Raw genomic sequence first — 21,213 nt, 5'->3', positions numbered from 1 at the left:
CATTGACCAATGCAAATTATAACATTTAACTTTTAAAAATAAATATTTGTTTTTCAATATTATTAAAAAAACTAATTTTCAAACATTTGATTGGACCATAACTTGAAGATCTTATTGGAGCCTTTATACAATATAGTTCCATGTGGATTGAATATTTTATGCCATAATTTATGGATATGCTTGGAATATTCATGCATGATTTTTAGATATTTGTATAGTAATTTTTTTGCTTAAACTTTGTAAGAATTTCATCCAAAAATAAAATCCTTGAAAATAACATATTTACTATCAATTACCATTTAAGCAAGTCTTTACATAAAAAATGATAGGAATAATATGTAAATAAATATACGAATTACTTCCCACCATTATTTATGAGTAAAACTGTAAATATGTAGACTTACTAGTGATTACTACCCACCACAATTTATGCAAGTTCTTCTGCCAAATCAAAACTATAGGATGATTTTTCTATGGACCACTATTAATTTAGCATCAATCAATGTAAGTTATAATTAATTTAGCAATTTTTCCCATAGCATAATTTCTAACTTAACTTGGAGAGATTAACCTACACTACAAAACAAAACTACAATATAATGAATTGAATTTTATTATTTTTATTACTTTTATTTTTCAATTATTAATTAAGACAAGATTACATATAAATGTTAGATGTTTATTTTTATAAACATTTATGCCTACACATTTTCTATATTAATAATACATAACATTATATATAACATTATATATGTTGCATATTTTTATTTTTTAATTGAGTCGACACAATCACAATAACTCTTGGCTCAAGGAAGATGAATTCATCAAGTTAGTCGAAGATAATTGGAGTAACTTGACTGAAAATGATTATGTCCCTAATATGAAACAATTTTCTCATAACATTTACCAAACCAAATAAAGAAACAAATGAAATCTTGGAGCATTTCTTTGAACGTGAGATATTGAATCTAAAATAAGCTGTATTTATCAATAAAATGTTTTAAGTGTTTTTTTCCAATGAAGATTTGATGTCTTTAAAAACTTCGGAAGTTTCCAGGAGAGATTCTCAATCTACCAAACCAAATAAAGAAACAAATGAAATCTTGGAGCATTTCTTTGAACGTGAGATATTGAATCTAAAATAAGCTGTATTTATCAATAAAATGTTTTAAGTGTTTTTTTCCAATGAAGATTTGATGTCTTTAAAAAGTTCGGAAGTTTCCAGGAGAGATTCTCAATCTCGTGAAGCGAAATTATGAAGGAAAAAAAGCAAGGCCATTTGGATAATGTAAGGGGACAACAATACGGAATCCTTCCTTCAGTATGTGAAGGACAGGAAAAATATTAAGTCAATTTGGGAGATAGAGGACGAAAATGGGAATTTGGTCAAGTATTTCAGATATATCTCGAATGAAGGACTTCACCATTTCAAGTCTCTATTATGAGAACCCCAAGGGTGTCTAATCCTTCACATTCTTGATAGTATCAATTTATTTATTACAAAAGATTCTAGAGGCAAAAGTATTTGAATCATAGTTACTGGGGGCCTACCTATCATGCAGAAGCAAAAGAGCCCAGCCCCTAACAAATGCTAGAGGCAGAAGTTTTTGAATAATAGTTATCGGGGGCCTACCTATCATGCAAAAGCAAAAGAGCCCAATCCCTAACAATTTTACTGTTGAATTTTTCTTGGGATGTTACGACCTTTTGAAGGAAGACATTCTCAAGGTGGCCGGGGATCTCAATATATTGGATGCATGCATGGTTCATTAAATTCAACTTTCATCTACAATATTCCAAAAAAGCAAGACACTTTCTCATTTGTTGATTTTCGCCCTATCTCGTGTTGTAATGTTATTTACAAACTGGTTATGAAAACTATCTTAATGAGATTAAAGCCTTAGCCACATGGTTTAGGTTTTTGCAAAACAGAAAAATCCATGATGGCGTAGCTTTGGCTTAGTAGTCTCTTCACTATATAAAATCTCGAAATATTTCACTCTATCAAAAGCCTGGTTAGCTAAAATTTTATCAGAATTTTCCTAATCCAGCAGGTCATGAGTCTTAAAATAATGAATTGGATCATGGGATGTATATCGTCGATGAATTTTTAAGTTCTTTTTAACGAGTGGCCTTCTAATGTTTTTGATGCCACATGGGATCTCATACAAGGATGTCGTTTGCTGCCTATTTTCTTCTTAATCATGCTAGAAGCTCTAAGCAAGTTGATTCATAAAGCTACATCCTCCAGGGAGATAAAAGGAATATGGATCTACAACTATATGACCATGCTAGAAGCTCTAAGCAAGTTGATTCATAAAGCTACATCCTGTAGGGAGATAAAAGGAATATGGATTTACAACTATATGACCATATCGCACCTCCTTTTCATTGACGATATCCTTATCTTGATTGCTAAAAACCTTTTTAAAATTTTAGTCATAAAAATAATTATTTCTCACTCTGAATTAGTAACAAGAATGCTAAAATTGTGAGCTTAGGTCAAATAAAATTGCATTTAATAAGAAATATAATATGTGGTGGATGTGGAGAATCTTGAGTGAAATAGTAGTATTATTATAGCTTAAAGTGAGGGGAAGAGGGCAAATAAGCTTCCACCTTCTCATGGTTGTTAGTAGAGAAATAATGGTACTTGAAGCTAAGAACAACTCTTTTAAAATTAAAAAGGGCTAGAGTATGGACCATTTTATAAATTTTAATAGTAAAGTTGTTATGCAAAGAGGTGTCCTTTGTCTCATAAACGAGGTCTCCTACTCAAAAAATGGTGTTTTAGCTTGGCCATCACCTTAAAAATAAATCACCACTGTAATTATTATTAAATCAAGTATTTATTTGTAACACACACTAATTTGATGTTTAATTTGATTGTAACATTAAATTATATGATTATATTTATTATAATAATATGAGATATTGTGTAATAATCAAAATGATATGTAAGATTGCCCATAGGGTGTAGAAAAAACGGTGATAGGGTGTTCGTGTTCTCTTAAGGCACTCTGTGGTGTAAAGGTCACCTGTTTGAAATTTCGTGGGAAAAAATCCAGCGATGCTAAAGGCTGTGTGATCCCTAGGGGATTTTAACGGCTTAGATGTCCCTAAGTCACTACTACTCAAGCCACTAGTTAAGCAAGCTAATCATCTTAGGACTCACATTACCTAACAGACAAAAAAAATGTAATATTTTTATATATAAAATCATCTAAATATATACAACTTAAATAATATTATAATTATATATATTTTTAAACAATTTTGTTATATTTTAAAAAATGTTTATATGTTTATGTAATCACAATATTTTTTCTAATGGTAGTTTTTTTTTTATTGAATATATGAATAGTATTTTATATAATTTATAATATGTAGCGCTTAGTACCCCTCTTGTAGTAAGTAAAAAATAATTCACAACCAAAATTATTGATAGTAGAAGTTATTTAACTAGCAATTGTCCCAAAAGGTACAAAGAGAGACCTATAGGATTATTAATTTGGAATTGTAAAATTTAGTAGCAAATATTGCAGAGGGAAATTCCATGATATTATAGAATGAAATCCCATCCTATTACAAGTAAAACTGAGAAATTTCATATACCACAATACAAGTAAAACTGAAACCAATCTTGTAGAGTGAAATCCCATCATATTACAAAATGAAATCTCATTATATAGGATTTATTAGGGTCATTACAGAGAAAATTAACATAAGTGGAGAGTTGATTCAGAAGGTATGACATGGACTCTGTAGAGTGAATCCCCTAATCTTGTAGAGTGAATCCCATCATATTACAGAATGAAATAGAAGTCTAAAGGATTTATCAGAGACATTACAAAGAACGCTATCAAAGTGGAGAGCTGCTTCACAAGGCAGGGCATGGATTCTGCTTATTCACCACAGAAGCTCTTGTTGTTGAAGATGAGAAGCAGCACAAAAGTAAGTCATTCCACAACTACTACAAACTTACAACAATATTAACATCCTGCAAATATTCTCATCTATGAGGAGCTTTGGGGGCCTATAGATTACAAGAGAATAGCAAAAATTCTTCACTAAACATGTTAGTAGCGTACTGATCATCTTGGCGGTTGGAGACAAAACTGGTGTTGAAGCTCTCTTTCCTCACAAACCCAGCAGGGGCTTTCTTGTCATAATTCTGAGTACAAAATTTGACTATCATTTTCTGCATCTTTCTATTTATATACATTGTTTGAACTCCTGTACAAAATTTCCCACAGAAGAGAAACAAAAGATATTACAATCATATTGTAAGAGAAACAAAAGATATTACAATCATATTGTAAGAGAAATGATCTGGCTACTAACAAATGAAAACCAACATGAAATGATGATTCAAGCACTACAAAGTTAAATCCTAGTTTTCAAAATACATTCTGTATTAACTACATGTGGGCATCAGACTGTCCTTGTATAGTGACTTAATCTATTTGGCTAGCAAGAAATGAAAAGAATTCAAAACAAAGATGTTATTCCTAATCAAGTTTGACACAAGAATAGATATGCATATTAAGGTACACAACCACTTTTAAAGGAAAAGAAACAAATAATACTAAGATCCCCAGATATATATATAACAATAGTGTGGAGTTATTTCAACGAGGCTTGTCAAGGTAATCCCAGCTATTGTGGATCATGAGGCATTACTTTAAGAGACAATTACGAGATCAGTTTCAAAGCAGAGCTGTAGGAGATGGATCAAACAACAGAGCAGAACTTTATGCTTTTTGGTAGATTCTGAAAATAGCAATAAAGAAAGGTTTAGATTGTCTACATGTGATAAGAGATTCCAAACACATTGCAGAGAGGTCAAATGGAAATTTCAATCAGGAAAATTTGCAGCTGGCCCATCATTGGACGGAATCAGAGAAGCAAGGAAAAATTCCATGTCATTATCTTTTCAGCATGTCTGCAAGGGATAAATATGAAGGCTGATATATTGTTCAAGTAAGCACTGAGGATGCAGAACAGATGGATGGAGATGATTGAATACCCCATCTGGACCTTCTCATTCAATCTATTTCTAATCAAGCTATTATAGTAATGACCTTTTGGATGGCTGTTTTGGAAGCAGTGTCAAAACTTAAACATCATACTTACCCTAAAATTATTATAACTGTTTACATGCTTTCCAGGACTTTAATTGCATACCATAGTTACACATAAAAGCCACGACATTAATCACATAACAGTTTGAAATAGTTCAGCATGCCTTCATAACATTGGAGATATTCCAACTGTGTTCATATTTGTCACTAATCCTGGATGACTTTAATTACAGTTCTCAGACCCTCTCCTTTAAGCATGTGATCAAATGCCTTGTTGATGTCAGCAAAAGAAACCTTGTCTGTAACAAATTTATCCAGTTCAAGCTCCTGCAAATTTAACAATCAAGGAAGGAAAGATTAAAACCGTAATTATAACTCTAATTAGATATGATAAGCATAGATTGCTCCCGGCATGGTACGGACAAAAAAAAAACAACTGGGAAATATGACCACACAGTATTATCTACAATTATGGTTTGAATAAGCTGTTACAACTATGTTATGAAGTCTTACCCCATTCAAATACATCTCTACAAGGCCTGGCAAATCAGTTCGAGGCTTGTAATTTCCAAAGAAGGTTCCTTTCAACGTTTTCTCGCTCAGAAAGTTTACAGGATTCGTTTTAAAGAATGCGTCTGAACGAGGGACCCCTGTTAAAACGGCTACACCCCAACCCTGCAAAAACAGAACTCTGATATCAAACATATGCATTGCCTGCATTTTCTTAATTAAATCGAAGCAATCAGTTTAAACTTTAAAGCTACAGCTTAGAATTGAAATGATTGATGTATCTTAAACCAAAGGAAACCAAGAGCTAGTACATCATGGCAGCATTCCAAAGCTTGAACCATGGCCTCAATACTCCCTGTGCATTCGACGCTGCAGTCCACCCCTCCATCAATTTTTTCCGCAATTACCTGTAAACATTTTTTATAAGTGTTTGGAAATTAAGAGTCTACACTGCTTTGAATGGATGGTGAATGAGTGCACTCCATGCGAAAACTTAAAATCTCCCCCACCTAAGTACTAAAGTACCACACTAGTCAAAAGCAACCAATACTCTGATCTGGGAGAGAGTTTGATGATCATTTTGGGCAGCTCAACGTACCTGCTGAATAGGTTTTTCGTACTCTTTAGGGTTTATAAATTCCGTTACTCCAAATTGTTTTGCTGAGAAAGGAAAGATTACAAAAAAGGGTTAAAAAGGCAATTCTACAAGTCAACATATCAACATATGTACACAGGTTTTCCAATAATGGAAGTGGGAAATATACAATTACCTCGTTCATATCTCTCATTATTGAAATCGATTCCAATTATTCGAGCAGCTCCTGCAATTCTTGCACCTTCACAAGCCTGCGTAGTATAAATCAACTTATTAAACAATTTTAAAAGTTTTTCTTGAAAAACCATTATTATTTTCATCTTAATTTACAACATAGTTACCAATTTTGAATTCGAATCCATAAATTTCCCATGAAAATTTTCAAGTCAAAAATTATTATCTAATAAATAAATACATATTTAGAAAATCAATAAACTTATTTATTTATGTAGATTTCGTTAAAATAAAAATATATTTAGAAAATGAGTAATAATGTACTTTCACTCATTAGACTTTTAACTTATTTGTCAAAAATTCTTATCCAATAAATAAATACATATTTAGAAAATCACCATTTTAAACTGATTTATGTAGAGTTCAAAATAAAAATATATTTAGAAAATGAGTCACAATGTACATTCTTTTTTTTCTTGTTTTATTGGCTTTCGCGCCCACCAAAGAAAGAATATTTTGAAAAATGAAATTTTTCCAATTTCACAATTGTTTTTATTTTCCTTCCTTTTCTTTTTCTAAATACACACAATTATATATATGTATTGGAACCTTGACATTATATGTTTACATTTTTTTTATCTGGCTTTCCAACTCTTCAAACTAATAATGAAATTGAAAAATAAAAATTTTCTTAATTTCACAATTATTTCTCTTTTCTCTAGTTTTCTTTTTGAAAATACAATTATTTATGTGGTAAAATCTTATTATATGTCTACAAATCATACAGCGACACAATTTTATTTCCTAACAAAAAGTCAAAGCCAACCCTCCTAACTTGCATGGCATCCTAACTCCTTGAAAACACTATTATGTTAAAATATTGCTCTCTTTAAAGACGGGCTCAAATAAATGAACCAAATCGAACCATTCGTTGTTCCAATCGAATTAATATATTTCCAAACTTTTTACCCCAATTCAAGCGAATCTTGGTAACTGTGATTTACAGCGACTATCCGGTTCTATAATCATTTCCTTGGGTTATAAACATAGATAAGGGAGATGCTCAGCTTTACAATATTTCTATTCAGGGAATAAGAAGAAGTAGTGCTGATATCTATCATCATTTGCTTGCGTTATAAACATAGATAAGCGAGATGCTCAGCTTTACAATATTTATATTCAGGGAATACAAACAAGTAGTGCTGATCATCGCAAACATAATGAACAAAACATAAGTAGCAGCTATAAATAAATATATAGATATATAGATATGGTTATATAAGCATATATAGGGACCAAAAAATGAGGATTACATGCTTGGAGAAACGGCCAGAGCGCAGCGATGTATATTCGATCAGATGCGAGTGACAATTATCACACGTATGTCTAATCGGCGGTGACTGCGAGTCTTTTCCCAGCCAGAGAGAAGTGCCGAGGAAAACTGCAAATAAAGTAGTTAGGACCCTTATTCAGAGTAACCATGTCGTTGCCAGTGTCGTAGCGTTTTGAATTCCCTGCAGTACGGGTTTTATAACCGTTCGCGTCTGCCACCACCACGCAATGAAATCTCAGGTAATAGTTGAATATTGCACGTATAATTACTTGAATTTAATTCAATGGATTTCAAGAATATTTTAAAATGGGATTTAAAAGAGTGAGGTCAAGAAATTAAACTCTTTCACTTCTCTCTAGCTAAACCTAATTGCATTATCAATTTCAAAAATATTTTAAAATAGGATAACCGGAGTGAGATGAATAAATTGAATTCACTACCTCTCTACCAAATATTCTGGAAATTTACAATAATAAAGATTGTTTTACTAAGGAAATATTCTATACATTTACAATAATAAAGAAGGTTCATTAACCATCAGAAACAAAACTCAAAATATTCCAGAAATGGACAATGATAAAGATGGCCCCATCAGCCACATAAAACAGCCTTGTTCATCAACCAGATGCATGCCTTCAAAACACATTAAACTTACAGAGAGTGTCACTGGCCTTGAATTTCTTCCCGCCAACCCAGCGAGACGGGTCGGTTTGAAAACCCCACCCATGCGATCCCCAACCGCGTAGGTGGCGCCTTCAACAAGAAGTGCAGACTAAATCATCAAACAAAGGGGCAGCATGCCCATTGTGAAAAGCGCCACACTGCCTCCTCCCTCGGCCATTTTGCGGTACAGAACCAGAGCAATCAATAACACACATAAAATTTTACCAGATCGCACTAACAGAATCAGATTTTTACCAGATCACTCTGACTGGGTAGAACAGTGACAAAATTAGGTTTTTACCAGATCGCCCTGACTGGTTAAAACTGTGACAAGATTTGGGTGGAAAGAACGGTAGCTAGAGAAAGACGGGATGCGATGATTTATATAGTGGGATGTAGGTAGATCCCGAGTTTGCGAAAAAATTGTAGTATCTTCAATTCCATGCATGGTGGTTGGTGTTATAAGTGCCACCAACTGCCCCGCCCACTTCGACATTCATTATTCAAACATTACGGTCATTCATTCCAGATAACGACTATATACCTCCGTTAAAATCTCCCACCACCTCCGTTATTGAAATTTGGCCGAGCAAAACAAGCGTTATATGCCATGATCGCACAACGTTCTGCCCAATCGGTGGATTTCGGAAGATCGAAGAGAGACAAATTATCAAAAGATTAATTAATATTAAAAACCTACCCTGATTTTGTGGGCTCTGCTCCAAACTTTTCTGCGTAGGACTCTGCCCCGATGATGGAGAGAGGGTGTCGACAATTCTGGCAGAGCCATCTCGGAGGTTTTCCCGCACGCTGTTTGACAAGTTAACGGCGGAAAACCAAAGTAGTAGTGACAAGTTAACGGTGGAAAATTAAAGCAGTAGTGACAGATGTACCGTGGAAAACAAAAGCGTAGACGACCGTAGGCAACCAACTGATTCAAAAGTAGCCAGGTGTCAACCTTACAGTGAAAGGGACGACGAAAGTCTCTTTCAAAGGGAAGGCCTATCGGCCTAATTAGTTGCTCAGGGATAAAGTATAATGGTTTGTTTATCTAATATTTGCAACTAGTAAATATATAATGAAAATAAATGTAATTAGGAATTCCCTTAAAATTAGAAAATTGAAAATGAGAAGGCAATAAATTGAAATTAAAAAACTAAGCAAAAATACTTATGACTAATGAAAAAGCCAAAATAAATTCAATTATTTTTTCTACTTGAAATTTTTAATCTTGCAAATATTTTTTTGGATAAAAAATAGTGGGGAGTTATCAACATGGCATTCTCCTGTGCAAAATTATGACACTTAGCCCATAAAAACTTATTTTAAATTTTTTATTTTTTAATATAATTATTATATCTCATAATACAATTTAAAACCATCTTAAAATAACCATCAACTAATTAAAAAATAATAATTTACATTTTAACCAATTTTAAAATATTTAAAATTTTCAAAACTAATTGAAATTCAAAAAAGATTATCCGAAACAAAAAGACCATGTATTCTATAAATATAATAATATACTTATTATAATTTTTTTAAACAATTATACAAGGGTTAAAAGTGTTAATATGTTTTTGTAATTGTAAAATTATATATAATTAATACATGACCAATATTTTTGATACGTTTTTTTGTATTTATAATCATTTATATGTATGATCAAATTCAGTATGTGAATGTTATTTAGATGTATATAATTTAACTAATATATTTTATGAAAATCAAAATTGTATTTTTTTATAGAATTTATATATTCTATATAAATTTTAAGTAATATATTCTTATAATTAGTTATTTATTTGTTGATTTAGTGTATATTTACAAAATTTTACAGAGTGGTGATTGGATTTGGATTTATTGTTAAGGTAATTTTTATATTAATATTTTTAATTTAAAATGGCTATTATTTTAATCTGGCATGTCTTATATTTCCTAAAAAACATAGTTACCGATACCCGTTTTTTTGAATTAGCAAAAAATCATTCGATTTTGAAAAGTGGTGATTGAGAATACACCATTTTTCAGTATGAACACCTTTTTTTAAACGTTAGTAATTTTCATGTTGATTTTGAAAAGTGTTGATGCAGCATCAACACAGTTTTTAGATGACTTATTTTTTACACTTTAAATTTTTTTATGTATAAAGTATGAACATGTTTTTTTAAATGTCAGTGATTTTCATCTTGATTTTGAAAAGGCCCGATGTAACATCAACCATTTTTGTTTAAAGGAATTATTTTTTACACTTTAAATTTTCTAATGTATTAAGTGTGGATATTTTTTTAAATGTTGATGATTTTCATGTTGGTAACAAAACATTAAAAAAACCATGAAAAAAATACAAAATTTAAAAAAATTAATAAATAAATAATATCAAAAAATTAATAAATAAATGAGAAAAAATTTCAAAAAACACATAATTTAAAGAAAAGAAAAAAACATCAAAATCAATTTATTTATTTCTTTTCAACTTTAAAAAAAAAAAAACAACATAAACTTAATAAATTTCAAATAATTAAAATACAAAAATTTCAAATAATTAAAAAAGAAAAAAGAAAAATAAAATAATTTTAATTTTAATTTAAAAAAAAAATTATAAAAAATAATTAAAAATAAGATAAAATTAAAATTCAAAACAAAAAAAAAAGAGTAAAAAAATTTAAATTCAAAAAATAAGAAAAAAAATGAAATTCGGTTGCCGGTCACCACCTGGTTGGGAAGGGCCACTTATATTTTATTTTTAATTTTGTTTTTGTTTTTTTTTTTTTTTTTTTTAATTATTTTTTAAAATTTATTCTTTTTATTTAATTTATTATATTATTTTTCCCTGGGAAAAATCGTAATTTCATTATTTAATTTATTATATTATTATTATTATTATTTATATATTTTTTAATTTTTTAAATAAATTTGTTTTTTAATTATTATTAATTTTTTAATATGATTTCTATTTTTTATATATATTTTTTTAATTTTGCTATTTAAAATTTATTTATTATTATTATTATTATTTTTTTATTTTTTTTTGCCGAGAAAAAAAATCGAACTTTCTATTGCAAGACAAAAAGTTACATTGTATATGCTAAAGCATTCAAGTCACTATATGATTTGTGATCATAGAGTTGTTGAGATTTTGCATGAGAAAGATCTCCTGCTGCCATCTCATGGTCTAAATCTATTTCCTTAATCAGTTGTGTAATCAGAGTCTCCTTTAACCGGAGAAACCCCAACAGAACCGATCAGTTCCTGTGCATCATGGCTACTTCACAATGCAAAGAAAAACTAGAACAATTTCCAAAATTTAGTTTCCTGCTACAGCTGCTCAATCCCTGGGTCTCCTCAGAAGGGAAAACAACCCAAACAGAGATGAGGCAGCAGTATTTTAAACTTTTTTGCGAGTTTTGAATAAGTCTGAAATGTCTGATATGAACAAACCAACAAGATGATTCAACAACTAGAAAAAACATGAAAAAGTCTGGCCTGGATGAGGCTTCAGAGAGGGAAGTTTGGTGCATAAGGTGGACGATCCGACACATGGATCTCGTCCATCTCTTTGTGTTCTATTCGCCAACTGCCCAGATTTTGTTGCAGACCCTCTTTAGAAAGCTTGTTTGCATCATCATTGCATTCCCTGTAGATATGACATAGTGAGATGTGGTTAAAATGTGATTTTAGACTCATGGTTTCCTCTAGAAGTGATGATAGCATGTAATTCTGGCATCTGTTTGTTCCATTGAACCATTTGACAATGTTTAGAGAGTCCCCAAAGATCTGAATCGTGGTTATGCCCAGATGAATGAGCCAGCAAAGGAGTAGTTTTAAGGTTGTCAACTCAGCAAAGTTGTTGGTTCCAGTCCCTAAGCCTACTGAAGCTTTGAGGCTACTATGAGGGTTTAAGTGTATGATTAGCCCTGCTCCGCATTTGTTCTCATGGCTGGAGGCCCCATCGAAGTAAGCCCAAGGAATCCCTTCCCAGATGATCTCTTCTATGTTCGGACGAGGAAGCTTCTCATGGGTGGGTTTAGGAATACGGGTATAAATTGCTGCACTACAAATAGCTATGCTTTCCACCGATGGGGTGTGGTCTTGAAAAATGCTTCTGTTCCTTGCAATCCATAATCCCGAGGAAATGATTAATGGAAAATTTCTCATGTTCCCTTCTGGATGATGAGTCCACCATGATTTCCAGGCTGTAGCAACAGATTGCCTATTCCATACAGTCCTTTTGTGTATCAGGTCCCCTGCAGATTCCCAGACTTTTATGGAGGAAGGGCATTCCATAAAGAGATGCAAGATTGTTTCAATGGCTTCTTTACAGAGGGCACATCTTCCTGGGCCTAATTTGAATCTCTTCTGGAGAATATCCCAGATAGGAACCTTCTCTTTTAGTATGCACCAGAAGAGTATTCGGGCTTTCACCAGACATTACAGTTTCCAGATTGAGGCTACCCACCAGTCCTGGATCCCCCAACCTTTCTTAGTCATTAAGAATTTGTATCCTTGTTTTGGGGAGTAAGTCCCTATCTCATCATGAGCCCAGACTAATTATTCAGGTTTGTCTCTTATTCTGACATTTGATCGAGACAAATCCGAGGTGTATGTAAGCCATTCCCCTGCCCATTGGGGATTAAGATTTAGGTCCAATCCTGAGAGCCATGATTGGCACCATATGGAAGACTGCCCATGGTTCACTATCTGGCTGAGGTTGTATATGCCTCTAGAGTTGAGATGGGTGGATAAGTCTCGAGATAATCTGTAATCCTCATTGCAGCCAACCCAGGGGTCCTTTCCGATGCGAACATGTTCGCCATTCCCTACCTGCCATGATAAGCCTAGTTCGATGATCTTAAAGCCTTCCAGAGTCGCTTTCCACACCACTGATGCGCTGCCTTTCTTTTTGGATGGACTTCGGATCTAATCTTTTAATGGCATAGGGTCGATATATTTCCTTTTAGCTACTGTTGTCCAGAGGTTCTCTGATTTAATGAGCCTCCATCCTAGTTTTGCAGCGAGCACTGAACCAAAATCTTGTAGGCCTTTGATGCCCTAGCCTCCCCATTCCTTTGGCCTTGCCACTTTCTCCCAGGCCACCCATGGGAGTATCGAGTCTTCCTTGGATCCTACCCATAAAAACTTACTGCATACTCTTCTGATTTTTTCCAGAATCCCTTTCGGGACCCAAGTTAGTGCAGCCCAGTAGACCGAGATAGCCAGGAGGACTGATTTGATTAGAGTCAGTCTGCCAGCTCTAGATAGCCATTTGAAGCTCCAGTGGATGACTCTTGCTTCTATTTTTGCTATTAGCCAGTGTCAATCCTGCTTCCTGTACGAGCAAGGTTTTAGATAAAACCCAAGGTATTTGAAACTGTCTTGGAGCTTCCAATCCTCAAAGGGCAGATCCTCTTTGATTTGGGCAATTTCGAGCCTGTTGAAACCTTCCACCAAAAGCTGGGATTTTGCACTGTTTATTTGAAGACCGGTTTCTTTTAATAATAGATTGAGGATCCTTTTTAATTCTAGCATTTCTGATCTTCTTCTTGTTGTGAAGATCATAATTTCATCCACAAAAAGTAGATGAGTTATTTTCAAATTATCTACCACTTCCAACCCCTGAATAATGCCTTTCCTTCGCCCATAATTGATCAATTGGCTGAGTCCTTCCACAGCCAGAAGGAAGAGGAGGGGCGAGAGGGGGCATCCCTGGCGAAGACCCCTTTAGCTTTGGAAGAAGGGGGTAGCTTCTCCATTGATGAGAATAGCAAAGCTTACATTGGTTAGACATCCCATTACCCAATTAATGAATTCTATGTGGAACCCTAGATGAGTGAGGAGCATTCGAATGTACATCCAACTAACCCTATCAAAAGCTTTGAATAGATCAATTTTTACTACTGCTCCTTTAATTTTTTTTTTGGGAGATGTTGTGCATGGTTTCCTGGTCTACTCCAATTTCTTCATGGATCTGCCTTCCATTTAAGAACCCAAACTGTTCTCTTGACATATGCCTAGATAGGATAGGTTTAATCTGAAGGGCAATCACCGTAGTCATTATTTTGTAAATGCAGTTACAGAGGGATATAGGTCTGAAGTCCTCAAAGGAGAAGGGGTCTTCTTTCTTCAGAATGAGGGCGATGAAGGACGAGTTGAAGGGTGGGTAGATTACTCCTTTCCTTTTGGATTCTTCTACAACATCGGTTAGGTCTTGACCGAGCTGTTCAAAAAAGTGCTGGAATAGCTCCACTGTCCAGCCGTCTGGACCAGGACTCTTGTCTTTTGGCATTGCTTTTACTATTCCTTCCACCTCCCCCCTGGTGACTTCGCTCATTAGTTCCTGTGAGTCCTCCTCATCCACATAGCGGGGAAAGGTTTGGGCCATCTGGATCACTTCTGCCAAGGAGATATCACCTTGGTTGGAGAAGAGATTCTGGAAGTGGCTTATGCCCATCTGGGAGAGATCCTGGAAGGAGCTGGCCTCTCCACCTCCTTCTTCTTTTAGATGCCAGATGGTATTGATATTTTTCCTTCCTCTGGCATAGTTCTGAAAAAAATTTGGTGTTTTCATTTCCTACCTTTAGCCATATGACCCTGCTTTTCAAACGCCATTGCTCTTCCCTTGCCAGGAGAATTTTATGCCTTTTACCTTCCTACTACATTATTATTTCTTTCTTCCCCTGTGTTTCATAACCATCAGCTTCAGGGCTTTCAAGCTAGTTTAGGTTCCTTTCTATTTGGCTGAGTTCCTCATCCTCTTTCATCTTCTTTTCCTTGGCCCAGATCATTGTGGCTTTTTTAAGGCGTTTTATGTTTTCCACGAAGAGGAATGCTTTATTAGCAGACTCATTGGAGCTAGCAGGTCTCCAAGTGGAATTAAAAAGGGAGTTATACGATTCCTCTTGAAGCCAAGAAGGGTTGAACTTGAAGGGGGAAGCTGGTTTTTTGGGGGGCTTGGATAGTTAGAGGAGGATAGGAAACTGATCCGAGGACCCTCCTTCCCCCACCCACTGGCGAAAAATAGGTATGTTGGTAGTTGTATCCTCCCAAAGGAGGAACCAATCAAGTATTTTTGCTACACGGTCTTCCCCTGTTCTTCTATTCCTCCAGGTTGTTCTATTCTTCAGTAAGTTGATGTCCAGTAATTTGTTATCTCTGAGGAGGTTGGTGAAGAAGTCAAAAAATTGATCTTGTCTGGCCGAGGGACCCCAGGTTTCTGAAGAACCTATGGAGAAGTTTAAGTGTCCACCAATAACTAGATTTGGCCTGTTCAACGAAGATTTGGAGAGTAGGGTCTTCCATTATTCCCAATGACATTATCCATCCCCCAGGAATTTAGACATTTGAACTTCTCTTGTTTGAAGGCCAAAACTAGGCCCCCAAAGTGTCCTTTTGCATTGAAAACCTGAATGATCTAGGATGGCAGGATTTAGATAGAGTTGTTCCTACTTCTTCTCCAACTCCCAGAGTTTATTGAAGTAGAACCATATCCAGATTGTAGTGCCTGATTACTTCTTTTAAGGCCAACTTTTTAGGGTTTCTGGCTAACCCTCTGCAGTTCCAGGAAAGGATGATCATTTGATAACCTTCGAGAGGGCGTTTGCTGCTCTAAGGGCCCCTGATATGGAAATCTGTTTGTCATCCACTATGTCTATCTTGGTTCTTAGCTGAGCCTTGGATAGGTTTGACTTCCTCCCTCTAGATTTCCTATCTTCTGGCTGGGAAGAATTCATGTCTATGCCTCCTACAATCTCTAGGGATCCCCACAGGGGTGGTTTCTTCTCACGGGGCCTAAGGTTATAAGGATTTGAGGCAGAGGTGGATTCCTCTCTCAGGACCTTGGAAGTGGGAGGCCCATAGTCACGATTCAGATCTAAGGTAGGGATGGAGGTGATTATACTTTCCATTTGCATGGTTTGAGAATGAGTCAAAGGAGTGACCATGTTCTGGTGTCTGGAGGGACCAAGCATTGATTCAATTTTATTTAGAAAATTTTCACGACATAAAGAAGATGGATTTAGGGCAAGTTCCATATCCTCTTTGGCGGGCGATTGGCTTTTATCCATGTGAGCTTGAAAGTCTTGGATTGGTTCCATCTCCTCTAACTGGAAGGGAGGCCGCAGGTCCTGAGAAGCTTGCTGCTGTTGCTTGGGTCCCTCTCATGTTTTCTTCTTGATCCCCTCCATATCAAGGTCCATCGGCTCCTCCTCCTTGTTGTCCTCTTCTAGCCTGGTTCTGAGTGCTTCCACTGCTATTCCTTTTGTCCCTGCCTTCTTCTTCTTTCCTCTGTGCCTGTGGCCCATCAAGCATTCCTTTGCCAGGTGCCCATAGATGTGGCATCTGTGGCATCGGAATGGCAAATGTTCATAGTCAAGTTACTGAAGGTATTTGAACTCTTTGTAGTGCATCTGTATTTCTTCAACCAAACCTGCCCGAGGAGTGAGGCTAACCAAAATGCGAGCCATCCCCATGTCTCTGGTTTGGAGGAAAGACATGTCCGTTTCCATGTACTTCCCAAGATGGTTCCCGATGGATCTGAAGACAGTCTCGACCCAGAGGAAAGGTGGAAGCCCTGGGAGGCAGACCCAAACCAGTAGCTCGTCGGTTCTTTCCCTCTGGGCGTCAAAGAGGGGGTTCCAACGCTTGAATAAAATTGGTGTCCTTCCAAAGGCCCAGTTTCTGCCCAGTACCTAGCTCGCTGCTTCTTTGTTGGCGAATTTGACCATGAACTAGCCCTTTGCGAGCTTCTACACCTAGAAGGTTGTGTCCAGCCCCTCCTTCCATTGTTGGGAAGCCCATTCTTGGATGAATTTCGTTGAATGTTTTTTCCCCCTTGCCCTTCCAACCAGTGTTAGATCCGCGACCTCCATGGCTTCGTCTATTGACACATTTGCCCCTAGTATCAGGTCTGAGACCGATTCTTTCCTTTTAATTAGCTTAGGATTTTTCCTCTTCTCCCCCTTCTGCCTCTGTTGTGGCCCTTTCTACCTATCCAAAGAGGCTGTTTCCACATCTACCTCTTCTCGGCGAGTTTCGTTCGATCTCCTCTCCTCCTGGATGAGGGCTATGTCGTCCTTGTTACCTTCTCCAGCTTGTCTCTTTCCTCTGATGTCCTTGTGCTCCCTGAGTATATCTTCCTCCTCTAACCTCGGTTCCTTCTCCGTTGTTGTTCCTTCACCCAGTCCATCTATGAGGTTGAGAACCCCTGCGAACCCTGGCCCCAAGCTCAGCAATTGTTGTTTCGGCTACCTGCGACTGTGGGGGTTTTGGGTTTTCTCGGCTTGTATTGCCGTTCCCAGTTTCAGCTCGGCACTGTGCCGTTCTGCATACCCTAACCCTAACCCGCAACTGATGACCACATCTTCTAATCCTCCTGAGAAAAATCGACTATGAGAGGGGTGTTTTGGTGAACTTCCAGATGGGTTTTTTGTTGTCGATCCTTCCAAGCCCCATTGGGGTTGCTTCCCTTGAATGCAAGGGAATTCCTTCCAGTTTCTTAGGAAGGGTAGGCCAAAATTACCATCTAGCTGCCCCAGGGTATCCTTCCAGTTCCAGACCTCCTCCGAGCCATGCAGATCTTTCCCTAGACTTCCAGCTGGACGGATGTATCGTTCTATATTCTGCTCTGTGGCTTCCAGGCCCCAGACCGACAGGATATCTCTAGGTTCGAGGTCCAAATCAATGTTGTCGTTTGGGAAGCCCATCCTCTTGCCGGTTGTTCCTTGGGAAAGGCTGACTGCATCTAGGTAACCGCTGGCCGTAATTTCCTCTGTTGATCAACCCTCCACCGTTCCCACTGATTGCAAGCCATATACTAGCCACGGTTCAACTTGAAGGGTGTTTTACTAACCCCGTTTTCGTGTCCATTTCTGCCTCCTTACGCCGCACATGTGAATCCCTTGGATGCGTCCTGGAGCTTGACCGCGTACCTGGCCCAGCTGTCGTCGATCTCGGGCCCTGCTTTGACGCTTCTACCTGAGCTGCTTCCGGCTAGTTGCCTTCCGTACTCAGCCCACTCGTTGTCCAGGCCTCGTGACCTCCACCTGCAAACCGACCTGCTCGTATCTCCACCTGGTTCCATTTGTCAAAACCCTAGATGCGCTCTCTTTCACCATCTCCTTTCGTCAGGAGTTCCTTCCTAACCTTCATTTAAAAAAAAACTTTTAATGTTTTTATTTTATTTTATTTTTAATTTAATTTTCAATGTTTTTAATTTATATTTTTAATTATTAATTTTAATTTTTTTAAAATAATTTTTTTTTTTTTTTTTTTTTTAAATTTTTATTTCTTCATTTTTATTTTATCGTTTTCAATTTATTTATATAATGTTTTTTTATATAAGTTTAAGTGTTTTAATTGGCTTTTTTTATTATTTATTTAGATTTTTTTAATTGTTTTTATTGTGTTTAATTAATATGTTTTTTATTTTAATTTAATGGTTTTTTTTTTTTTTTTTAATTTAATCATCAATATTATTTATTTTTGGTAATTTTTTAAATTCTTTTCTTAGAATATGTTTTTTTAATGTTTTTATTTTTATTTTTTATTTTATGTTTATTTGTGTTTTTTTTAAGATTCTTTATTTTTTTATTTTAGTAATTTTGATTTTTATAAGTTAATTTTGTTTTTTATATTACATTTTTTTGTTTTATTTTTTTTAATATATTTTTATATTGTATTTTTTGGGCCATGTGTTTTTTTTTGTTAAAATATGTATTTTTATTTACTTGTTACTATTTTTTTTATAAAATTTTGTGTTTTGTGTTTTGTTATTTTTTCAATGTTTTCATATTTTCAATATATTTGATTGGATATATATGTTAAAATAAAAAATATGTAGAAGTAATAAGTCTAGGAGAACAATTTTTTGTTGATGGTGTACTTCCTTAGTGGGTCATATGATTCTAGAAACTACTTTTTTTTTTGCATAATCTTTAATATGTTTATTAGTTTCCATTTATTAAATTAAAAGAAATATAATTTTAATATTAAATTAATATTATTATTATTAATGAAAAATAGTTTTTAAAAAACAATTCGTGAATTTCAAAATTTTAAAATGATTTAAAAATAAAATATTGACACAAATTTCAAAAAAAAAAAATTATGTAGAGTATATAAAAAACTCCAAATTCACATATAAATTCATTTGTTTTGTAAAGTTGTTCATTCATCATCGCTGAAATGTTTCCTATCGAGTGACTTCAATACATTATATTTAATAAATTGTTATTAATATGATACACTTAAAATAAAAATAAATTAATATAAATTAAATGGTAATAATTTTGTAAAATAATATTAACACCATGGCTAAAAATTGTTGGAATTTTAAGAATTTTCATAGAGGTGATATTTTATCAAATTAAATGGTAATAATTTTGTAAAATAATATTAACACCATGTCTGAAAATTATTGGAATTTTAAGAATTTTCATAGAAGTGATATTTTATCTTTAATGTCATTCTTGGATTTTTAAGGCTTTTAAGGTACATGATATTTTATCTTTAATATCATGCATAAAAATCATTGGAATTTTAAGACTTGATATTTTATTTTTAATGTCATGTCTATTGTTGGAATTTTAAGGTTTTTCACAGTCATGATATTTTATTTTTAATGTCATTATTAAAAGATGTTGACAATTTACCAAAAAATGACGTTATTCCAGCAACACTTTTTGTTTTCAGGGTGTTTTTTGCACAAAAAAAAATTGACTTTTACTTCTATTTTTAAAAAATGTTGAAAATTTACCACGAAAAAAAAAAAAAAAAAAAAAAAAAAAGATTATTCCAACATCAACACTTTTCATTTTTAGGCTGTTTTTTTTTTTTTTTTTTGGTTTTTTGGTTAAAATTTTCGTTTTGAGGTAATAGTTCTCGTTTGATCGGTAACTTTGTTAAAAATCCTAAGACAAATACATACTTGTATAACATAGATTAATACTAAAAAAAAACTAGCTTTCATTATTCACCTCAGAAGCAATATTAACTTCAGAGTTGTCACTATCAAGCCTTGGCTGGAAAGGAGCAGAAGCCAATTTCACAGACGTCTCCTCAGTTGTTGTCTCCTGTTGATCTAGAGTTGCGCCCTGATTCACATGAGCCCCTACAAACATCTCCTTAACCATCCCATTTATAGCTACATCGGTCGAAGGTGCCAACCTATCAAGCTTGAGGTTCAAAGTATCATATGCCACTTGCAATATGTTTATCTCACTACAAGGAAAATACCTTCTAGCAAATGTTTTTGCGGAAGCCCCTATAAAAATAGCCTAAAAATCCATTTGTAGCAGGGGTGGGCGGGTGAATGTTTTAGTGGATGTTTTGTAACAGTATGTCTACAATCTTCAAACGCATTGGTTCTTTACCATCCATACAAGCACCAATGCTACATAAAACATGGTGCACTATGGAAAATTTATTTTTATAAAATAGAGAAACACGTTGCACTACATTACATAATGCATCGGTGCTTGAATAATTGATAGCACTAGAAAAATGTTACTTTAAAAAATTATAGGTGCTATATACACTTTCAACATCAGTGCCCTTCATGTAGTAAAACACCCCGGTGCATACCAAGAAGGAGCATCACTATAGTTTTTATATATAAAAAAATGGTGCTATTTTCCAAAAATGCGTCGATGCAATAAATGTACTAAAGCGCCCCCGGGTGTCTTCTAAAGAGAATCGTTATGTGGTTTTCAATTTAAAAAAAAAGAGAGGTGTTATAGCCAAACAAAGCATCGGTGCGGTAACAAAAGCACCACTATATATTTTTTAATTAAAAAAAATGGTGCTCTTGGATATCTTGTAACGCACTGAAGGAGGGTTAAATAAATCCCCCCCGAGCT

General features: G+C 34.7%; 1 protein-coding gene across 1 annotated transcript; it reads right to left on the bottom strand.

Moving 5' to 3' along the window:
- Nucleotides 1–4,906: 4,906 nt before the first annotated feature.
- On the bottom strand, nt 4,907–20,487 carry LOC149219118 (alcohol dehydrogenase class-P-like). Its single transcript, XM_089386706.1, has 6 exons — nt 20,332–20,487; nt 6,365–6,440; nt 6,193–6,254; nt 5,906–6,001; nt 5,598–5,759; nt 4,907–5,411 (listed from the first exon to the last, which is right to left on the bottom strand). The coding sequence occupies exons 1-6, from the start codon at nt 20,485–20,487 to the stop codon at nt 5,292–5,294; spliced, it is 672 nt and encodes a 223-aa protein (XP_089242832.1). The 3' UTR covers nt 4,907–5,291.
- Between the last annotated feature and the right edge of the window lie 726 nt (nt 20,488–21,213).

This window comes from Pinus tabuliformis, chromosome Q, assembly GCF_031772625.1.
Source record: "Pinus tabuliformis cultivar Carrire ecotype Pingquan chromosome Q, CPIR1, whole genome shotgun sequence".
Taxonomy (NCBI): domain Eukaryota; kingdom Viridiplantae; phylum Streptophyta; class Pinopsida; order Pinales; family Pinaceae; genus Pinus; species Pinus tabuliformis.
This window is presented reverse-complemented; position numbering and strand designations above follow the sequence as displayed.